The sequence below is a fragment of the Hordeum vulgare genome, chromosome 3H (genome assembly GCF_904849725.1).
Source record: "Hordeum vulgare subsp. vulgare chromosome 3H, MorexV3_pseudomolecules_assembly, whole genome shotgun sequence".
NCBI classification, from domain to species: Eukaryota; Viridiplantae; Streptophyta; class Magnoliopsida; order Poales; family Poaceae; genus Hordeum; species Hordeum vulgare.
Genome location: NC_058520.1, coordinates 41,892,520 through 41,902,120, shown reverse-complemented (window position 1 = coordinate 41,902,120; position 9,601 = coordinate 41,892,520). Strand labels below are relative to the sequence as shown.

At 43.4% G+C, this 9,601-nt stretch overlaps 2 protein-coding genes across 2 annotated transcripts; one reads left to right on the top strand and one right to left on the bottom strand.

The window, feature by feature from the left end:
- Positions 1-1,798: 1,798 nt before the first annotated feature.
- Positions 1,799-3,359, top strand: LOC123439477. The gene is made up of 2 exons (XM_045116189.1): positions 1,799-2,404; positions 3,023-3,359. The coding sequence occupies exons 1-2, from the start codon at positions 2,103-2,105 to the stop codon at positions 3,138-3,140; spliced, it is 420 nt and encodes a 139-aa protein (XP_044972124.1). The 5' UTR covers positions 1,799-2,102; the 3' UTR covers positions 3,141-3,359.
- A 2,346-nt stretch (positions 3,360-5,705) lies between these two features.
- On the bottom strand, positions 5,706-7,526 carry LOC123442884 (NDR1/HIN1-like protein 2). The gene has a single exon (XM_045119057.1). It carries the CDS (start codon positions 7,018-7,020, stop codon positions 6,130-6,132), a length of 891 nt encoding a protein of 296 aa, XP_044974992.1. The 5' UTR covers positions 7,021-7,526; the 3' UTR covers positions 5,706-6,129.
- Between the last annotated feature and the right edge of the window lie 2,075 nt (positions 7,527-9,601).

Here is a 9,601-nt window from a genome sequence, read left to right as displayed (position 1 = left end):
CTTTAGAAAGGATTCCGTAATTCGAAAAATGTTCATTCATTTCATAAAAAAATTAGAAAACAACTATTCATGAGTTTTTGAAAATATGTTCCAAAAAATCTAAAAATGTTCATCGATTCAAAAAAACATATTCACGAGTTTAGAAAAAAGTGTTCAAAGACTTTTAATAGATATTCACGATTTTAGATTTTTTTTTTAATATTCATAATTTCAAACAAATGTTTCACGGGGAAATAATGTAGTCATTTTAATAATATTCACGAATATGAAAATGTTTGTAATATGAAAAGGAAAAAGGAAAAAAATAAAGTAAAACTAAAAAAAGAAAGGATAATAAAACACAAAACAAGAAAAGGAATACCTGAAAAGGAGAAAAGAAAATAAACTACAAGAAAAAAAAATCAATTCAGGGAAGGTTCCCCGAAGCAGAGGGAGGGGGGACCGGACTGACCATCCCATAAATTGGACAGGCGCGCGAGGGAGTTATGCGCTAAGTCGCTTTACATTGATTTACGAACCAGATAGGGACCGCCTACACTAGAGAAGGAAGGAAAGGGTTTCTCTACGGCAACTGGACTACTGGCCTAGCATCGGCCCGTTCGGGCCTATCTAACCCAATACAATACTTGGGCTGATGACGCGACTCCTAACTATATCGGCTTGTTAGTTCTCAAAAAGTATATCTAAATATACTCGTTTTATTCGATACATGTGAATTGGAAAAACAAAGAATGAATGGCGAATGGAAACATAACTATCCTCTGCAAAAGGAAGAAGAGATAGCTATCGCTAAGGCCGGTCATAGTGGGAAGTATGATATAGTAGTATCATGCATATGATACTGTTGTATGATATTCCCTTCATAGTGTATAGTATCACAAAATAAGATCATAGATGACCTTATTTATTGATATGCATGACACATAGTAGCATAACATTTAAAATGTTACGGTATCTACCTATGTTACTCTAACCCTCTCTCTTTTCTTTAATTATCTGCCACATCAGCATGTTTGTTAGTCTCAAGTACATGATACTATCTTAGTTATTCCCACTATGACCAGCCTAATGAAAAAAGGTTCGCTTTAAATTGATTGCATATGGTACCATCTCATGCAATGTCTATTTTTAAAATCTCTAAACAAACTTACCATGAATCATGGATGCAATGCCGCATTAGTAACGAGGGATGGTGACGATCCAAGAAGAATACATTTATCCACCTCGTAATTTATGTGTACCGAAGCAGCAAGTAGGCACGGGTTCCATGATATTCACCATTTCAACTTGGTTATTGGCAAATCAACTTGGAGAATTATCCATGATCATAATTCCATTTGTGCAGGAAAAATGAGTTGAATATTTCGTTGATGATGACTTTTAAATGCTGCTTTGAAGAATAAAGATTCATGCATATGGCACATCATTGTGGTCGGGGTCAATACCATTGACACATAGTTATATCTGGCAAATGAGCGTTGATAAAGACTTTAACATTTGGAACAAATTGATGTATTCCGAACTCTCCTTTGAGGAAAGTTATAGTACATCATGGGGGACACTTGTTGTCCAAGGTAAATTATCTCATTGATCTTTCTACCGACCACTATGATGGGCATGTCATCGAACAAATGTTTTGGAATGTTGACTCAAGGGAAAATCCTTGCCATTCTTTTACCGAAAGATGAGATGATAAATTTGACTGCTTGGAGCTTTAACAAAACATGTCTTCTCAACGCGATGAACATATCACTATGCCTAGGATTATCAACATGGACAAATAATCGAGACATGATGATGGAATGGATTCAAGCAATACTAACCACACATGGACAAATCTTTGGAGATTGAATTTCCAACTAAAGTTAAAGTTTCTTCTATGAAGAACCTTACATCGAAACTCGATGCGTGGCCAACTAAACGTACCCCCGAATAGATGACAAATTACCCACGTTTGCCACTAGAATAGATCGATCCACCCCACGAGAGAAACCTGAGCGCCTCCCTTTTCTGCCGCCTTTTTGTCCTCTCCCCGTTCTAGCGACTAGCGTTCCTGTCGCCGTCGCCCCCGCTGGTTGACGCCGGCCTTCCCCTCCGAAGCGATGGCACGGCGCGGCCATCCTCCGGTCACCTCGAGCTCCCCATCCTCCGCCGACCGTCTCGAGCTCCCTCTCCTCCGCCGCGACGGCTGGGCGCCGCCGGCCCTCAACCACCTCGAGCTCTTACCCTGTCGCTGCCGCTGCAAGGAGCGAGGGGCACCGGCGATCCACCACCTACCGGACACACCCATCCCCCCTTCCTCCTTCGCCCGACGAGACTCTCCACTCTGGGAACTCGCTGCTGCTGCTAATCTGAGTTGCACGACGTACCTTGCCGAAGTTCTGTCTCGGCAGCTCTTTGTGAGGTACTTCCTTATAAGTCATCTTACGAAAACCAAATAATCCCAAAACACTAAGGCACGATGCATTAATTTTCACCTCGTTTCTTGTTTTTTTGACTTGAATAAAGAAATCAACCAACAAGAGACGTCAGACGTGTATGTTTTTAATGACTTGAGACTAACTAGCACGACATGCAGTGGTCAATTCATTGCATGCAATTGTATTAATTAGCAAGTTCACATTAATTTCTCTTGTTTTCCTCTCCATTTTGGTTGCGGTGCACAACCTAAGATGATTTATAAACCGAGACGGAGGGAGTAATTTTTTAATTTTTTTTTTGCGATGTACATGTCCATGTCCCTGTATGTGCATTATTCCTGGTGTGAAAAACTTATTTAGTTCACATGAATGCATAACTCTCGTGTGTGCTCAACATGCCTTGCTTCATGGTTATGTCAGAAATTTGTGCATTAATAAGTGTTTGGCAATTAGCTTATATGCCCGAGCTTTTGTTGTGAATTAGATGCAAAAGGAAAAGGCAAATTGGAAAAGGAAAAAGGCAAATTGGGATGCACAATATATATAGTTCATCGTTTTGTTTGTGTTATTGCTAATTCTTATGGTACGTTTTGTTTGTTCAGAAATATCCTAAGCATGCAAAGTATAAGAACAAGGGGCTGGCCAACCCGAATGAAATGCATGTCATTTTTGCCAAGGCACATGTCATCAAGGAAACATCATCTATTCTTGGGGAGATGACGGACAACACAAATGACGATGATATCTTGATATATTTTAGGCCGCTCCTAGTAATCTAGTTAATGGGCTTTCGCTTCTTAAAATTGCAAGCGTTCTAATGTATTGATGTATTGATGAAAGATAAAATATTTTGGCAAGCTTGCTAGTTCATCAACATTTCTATTTCTATGTGTTGTATTGATCCTTATAAAAAGTTGCTACTCTTTTGCCATGTCAAAATATCATGTAATGCTATTCTTTTGCCATGTTATTATCATTAAATAACATGCAACCAATCTCTCAACTCATAGGGGTATTTCGGACAATTATCTCCACAACGACAGCTCATATACCTAGTTTGCCAAAATGACCTATAGCTTTCTTACAAAAAAATTCCACATCTATTTTTCACAACAGATTTTCCGCAGCTGCTTTTAGAAATCCACAGCTCAACCAAACAAGGCTAAAGATGCGCATCACTTGCGTTTCCAATTTCAGGAAACAAGGGGGCCTACAACAATATTTTTTTCTTTTCGGTTTTTTTTTGGGGGAAGCCACCTTTGTTGACCACTACCATACCACGTGTGGGATTACTCAAACGGAGTTGGAGTATTGTCCAAGAGAAGCTAATTTTATTGCTACTATAGCCAGTGCTTGGTTTAACTAGCAAAAGGACCCGTGCGTTGCAACGGGAGAAAAACAATTATAATCTTCAATGGTGCTGATCATATTATGTCTTAAAATTTTAGGACATTTCTTGAAATGCATGAACATTTTTTAAATAAGCAAACATTTTTTTCAATTGCACTCAAAAAATAACACACAAACTTTTTTTCAAAATCATGGACTTTTATTGTTTTCACCAACATTGTTCTCAAAATTACAAACATTTTTCTGAATATGTGAATATTTTTATAAAAATCCTGAGCATTTTTTGAATTCACAAACATTTTATGTTTTCTTCAAACTTTTATTTCAAAATTCCCAGTTTTATAAATTGCAAAAGTTTTTCAAAGTTCTAAATTATTTAAACTAAAAAATGGAACAGAAAATGAGACTAAAAACAGAGGCACAAACTGTTTTTAAGATTTTACACGGACTTTTGTTTAAAATCGTTGACTTTTTTATTTTATGGACATTTTTCTCAAAGTTTAAACATTTTTTTGTATGCAAACATTTTTCAAAACTCCTGAGTAGTTTTTGAATTCTAAAAAAAATGTTTTTTAAATATTTTATTTCGAAATTCTCAGTTTCTTAAAATTGGGAAAAGTTGTTTGAAGTTCTAAATTATTTAAAGTAGAAAAACAAAATGGAACTGAAAAGAAAAATAAAAAAACTAAACTAAAAAACACAGGCACCCACGCATGAGCCGGCCCAAACAGGTGTGCTGCATCTTTTTCCAACGCCCGGAGCGTAATATAGGAGGTGCCTACATGGGCCGGCCCAGTCCGGAGATTTTCCTGTTTGGAACGTTTTTTATGACTTATAGGTGACATTGGTGGGTAATTTTAATCAACTTTAAGGGCAATTTAGATGACGTACGGAAGAAGCACTATTTGCTTTATTAGTAGGTAAGAGGTAAGACTCTGAGTGGACCCAAAATCTAGCTCCCTTCTTGTTAAACCATCTAGGAGCAACGCTTATCACTAGTTAATAAAGAAGGGATATGATATTAAAAATAATAAGTACTTTTTGCGTTCGAAAATACTTATCATAAGAATGGATGTATCTAGACGTATTTTAGTTTTAAATACATCTATTTATATTTATTTTTATGACAAGTAATTCCAATCGGAGAAAGTAGAACATAGTACACTAGTAATCCCCCTTCACAAGTATAATATATTTTAAATATTTTATAATATAATAACGTACGGGCTGACACAGTTGAACAATCACAAAAAAACATGTTCATACACGTTCGATTCAAACAAAAGATAAAACATCTTATAGTCATGAACGAAGAAAAGTAAAAAAAAATGGAAAAAAGGAGAATATTAACTTCACTACCAGCATTAGCAGTGCACCAAAGATGCTTCTTCATGGCCGCACGGTCGCCCTGCTTTTAACAATAGCGGTGGCGTCCTAGTAGTACCACTGTTTAACACATCTCGCGGGTACGGCATGTAAATTACCTCCTCCTTTTCCATGGTCGCGTGTTGGGAAAAGATGCAGCGCGCTTTAATGATTTGTGTTGACCTTTAAACTAATCCCTCGCCGATCCCGGTAAACGACCCCCATCATCGTGCTTAAGCACAAAAGAAATCCTTTTTTGCCCTTCAACAGCTTCCTCCTCACGGTGCAAATCCTCACAACTTGTTCAATTATTATTTTCAGAGCTTCTCTCTTCCCGGAACTGAACTGTTCTTCCCACGTGAAAGCTGCCCTGTAATTCAACACCGCCCGCCTTTCCTCTGGCGTACTCCGGCAAGAAGAAGATGAACTCGCTCGCCCACAGCAGCTTTCCAACTATGAATATTTCTAAGCGACGGATGTATGACCATTTTCAAGAAAACACACACGAAATCTCTACAAAATCATACTTATTTTGGGTATTACAAAACTGGCGATCAAGAATACAATGCCTTGGGCGGTAACATGTCACAATAAAGGAAAGAGTATAGTTTGACAGTACATTAGTAATACATGCGACTAGCAATTACAAATTCCCTCCGAAGAAAAAAACAGTTACACATTCAGATAGACACGCAGTCGTACAAAGTTAAGCAGAACAATCCCCAAATTGTACTTGCACTAGCAAAAAAATAAGGCAACACAAAAAAAAGAAACGTAGAAAATAAGGAAAAAATAATAAACAAATAGTATCTCAAACCTCACATCACTCCTCCCCTCCCCCCGCCAAATTTCGTAAAATTCAAATGAGATTTTTTTTTACAGCAACCGTCGGTTGATCTCTACTACGCACGCCCCACCGCCGCGTCCCAGGTGAAAAGTAAAAGTGTCTTCGATTCGCTTTCGCAATGTGCCCCCCTATGAGTTTGCGTCGTTACTAGAAGGTCCACTTCCAGATCTTGACTCGGATCCTGACCTGGCACACGCGCGCGACGGTGGTCGCCGCCGGGGGCGAGGTCGTTGCGTCGGCGACGGCCGCGGACGGCTCCGGGGCCTCCGCTACGGCTGGCGCCTTCGACGGCGCCTTGGCGACGGTGAGCTTCACCCCCTTCTTCTTCGCCGGCGCGGGTGCCGGGGAGGGCGCGGCCACCTTGATGCCGTCGCAGTGCACCTGGATGCCGATCTTCTTGGTCTTGAGCCCGCCCACCTTGACGCCGGCCTTGGTCTCCAGGTCGAGGGTGATGGAGAAGGTGCCCGACTTCTTGATGTCGGAGCTGGCGGCGGTGGGGTCGACCCCGAGCGCGGCCGCGGAGACGGTGGCCTTGATGACGGTGATGTTGCTGGCCTCGTGCAGGAACCCCGGCACGGTCGCCTCCCCGAGCGGCACGGCGTTGGCGGCCGTGGCGGCGGTGACGGTGAAGTCGTCGTACAGGTAGACGAGCTTCTTGTTGGGGTTCTTGGCGGTGAGCGTGAAGTCGATGGAGTCGGTGAGCGCGGGCGCCGTGGCGGAGCTGGAGAGGCTGAGCTTGTTGACGCGCGCCACGGAGAGGGTGAAGGCCGGGCGGTGGGGGCGGTAGAGGAGGTAGAAGGCGCCGCCGGCGACGGCGGCGACGAGGGCCAGGAGGAGCACGACGAGCACGGCCCAGAAGAAGCAGCAGCAGCAGCTGAAGCGGCACGAGGAGCGCCCCCCGCGGCGGCCCTTGGCGGGCGCCTGCGGGCGGTAGATGGGGCGCTGGTACATCTTGGGCGGGCCGCCCGCGCCCGCGCCGTTGGTGGCCGCGGCCGCGGCGGCAGGGGGCTGCGGATTGGGCTTGCCGTTGGAAGACATTGCCGCTCTAGCCGGGGGACGAGGTGGCTCTTGGCGCGGCGCGGCGCTGGCTAGGTGCTTGGGCTGGGTTCCGGCCGTGCGCTTGCGCTGAGCGAGTTCTTGGAGAGAGAGGAGATCTATAGGCTGAGAGGAAGGAAGACGCGGAGGAGAAGGTGAGGGAAAAGGGACGGGTCACCTTACGGATGGTTCGTCCTCACCAAATCATTTGCTACTGCTGAGCTAGCTGACGCTACCCCTACCCTTCCTTTGCCTTTTTTATTAAGCAAGTCTCCCCCGTAATTCTCGCTCGTGCCAAGTTGTTTTTTCTCCCGGGAAAATCGTTTGGATGCTAGTTTAAACCTGTGTTTACACACAGAACTTGTATCTCACGTCAAAGTTTTCAAATGAGCGGCAAACTGAGCCTGGTACCAACTGCTGAATTACTCCTTGCGCCGTAGCAGTGGTGGAGTACGTACTAAAGTTTGTAGTGATGGCTACTTTAATTTGTCCCTCTAAAACTTATGTACAACAGGCTAGGAGGAGTAATGTTTCAGCGAGCCAATACCTTGAGCCAGAGCTGCGATTCCCTGCTCGAAATTGAATCGCCAAGCGTCAGAGATTTAATAACAAGCTCATTTTGTTGTGATTAACTGCAACTGATTTTTTGAACCAACGGTAGCAGTAGCATTTGTGAACATTGGGACCGGCCGGGGCTGTGCTACACCTTTATGCTGCTGCTTCATTGAAGACATGTGATCCGGGTGTGGCTTGGGAAGGGATCGATCTTGGATCCAACTCTCAACTGCAAGTTGATTTTATTTTATGAGAGAGGTGTATTATTATTTGAATATAGTTAGAGCATATCTAACCCTTGCATAAGAAGTTTTAATTCCCTAAAAAAATCTGTAAGAGGAATTAAGCTTCACCTAGCACTTTGTCAAAACCTTTAGCCCCTCAAATAATTGAGCGGAATATATTCAAACCCATCCCTCCTACTCGATTATAGTCGAACATTGCCAACTCTTAATAAATCATCTCTCTTCTCTTTTCCTTTCTCCCTCACACAAGTTTTCTGCCCACGGCCCAACGCCGCCCATTCCCGCAACCACACCTTCCTTGCCCATCTTCTGTGGCCAGAAACCGACCAAAAATCTCTTCAGTTTCTCATCATTTCTGGCCATGACCACATTCCTTTCTATCATTACCGGCCATAGGCAGAGCAACACGTGCCTACATCACATACTTCTAAGCACTTGTACAGAAACATGAATGTTGCCGGCCGTTATAGATTCTGATGAACAGTAGAGTCTTGGACCACATCATCATGCCACTAGGAGAACAAAGAAGAGAAGAACTCATGTAGAGAAAGAAGTGCTCGAAATGTGGCCCGTGATGGACGAATTTCGTCGACTTTCTCAGATCCTTCCTCTCACGCGTACGTCGTACATGGTGAGCTTCCATCACGCTACTTTTATGGATCATCTACCATAGTTCCTAGTTAGCTCATGGACATCTTTTATTGGCAAAAAGTCATCATTGGACAAGTGGATGGAAGAAGGATGAATAATATGGAGAGAGACTTTCATGTAGGGGTGGAGCTTGATCGACGAGTTGAGTTTTAGGGTAAGGGCTGCATGCTTAAAAGTTTAATCCCTTCAACTTTGGAGGAACTAGATAATGCCCCGCGCATTGCTGCAGGAACCTTGATAGAAGAAATGCATAAAAGTTCGGCCTCTACGCTGTTGGGCGACATCGGCTTGGGACGTCCGACGCGGCAGAGCTCGCTCCACGCGCGCTGGACATCACGTGTTTGCGGCTCAGCCCAGTGGACCGCCCCTGGGCCGCCTTGTACACTCTAGCAAGCGTGTCCAATAATTATTACAATACACACTGGGTTTGGGTCTCACACCCACGCATGGGGCTGTCTTCACCACTGGCTCAGCCAGCCGACACACGAGATGAATTTTCCGAAAGTAGAATCCTGGGAGGTGGTGGAGTTCATCAAGTGAACATTGTGTCCTGTAAGGAGAAGAAGGGAACTTGTATCGTTCTCGACCAGGTCGACACCTGTGAGAGCGATGATGTGACTATGGCAAGGTTCATCGTGGAAAATCTACACCTCGTACATGAGGAGTATGAGTTCTAATCGTAGTGCAACAAGGCGATGAAGAAGGACGGCGAGGTTAGCCCCTCATCACGTGTGATCAAGGTAGAGTCAGACGACGTCAACACCCATGAGATTGACAACATGGCAATGGCGAGGTTTGCTACGGAAAATCCACATCTTGCATGTAGGGGTACGAGTTATGAGTGTAGTGCAACAATGCAGTGAAGGAGGACGAACTTGGTCCCTCGTCAAGGGTCATCAAGGTCGAGTCAGATGACGAGGTTCGATCCAACGGATGACGATGGCATTGACCAGGACAGTCTTAGTAACGAGGAGTAGTTGTCCGTAATGTCCGTTAATTTTAAGTTGCATGTTTGTAGTCAAGCTATGTTAAGTTTGCATGCTTTGTATGTCTTGATGTTTGGATCAAATTTGCAATGATAAAGTTTTAGTTTGGATATTTTGGGTGCCTCATTTATGTGAGCCGTTGGGGCA

What these genes read in the sequence shown, in the direction of transcription:
- LOC123439477 (XM_045116189.1), top strand. Translation starts at nt 2,103, where the DNA reads ATGGCACGGCGCGGCCATCCTCCGGTCACCTCGAGCTCCCCATCCTCC. An exon ending in TCTCGGCAGCTCTTTGTGAG is followed by an intron (nt 2,405 to 3,022) that starts GTACTTCCTTAT and finishes TTGTTTGTTCAG; the next exon opens with AAATATCCTAAGCATGCAAA.
- LOC123442884 (XM_045119057.1), bottom strand. Translation starts at nt 7,020, where the DNA reads ATGTCTTCCAACGGCAAGCCCAATCCGCAGCCCCCTGCCGCCGCGGCC.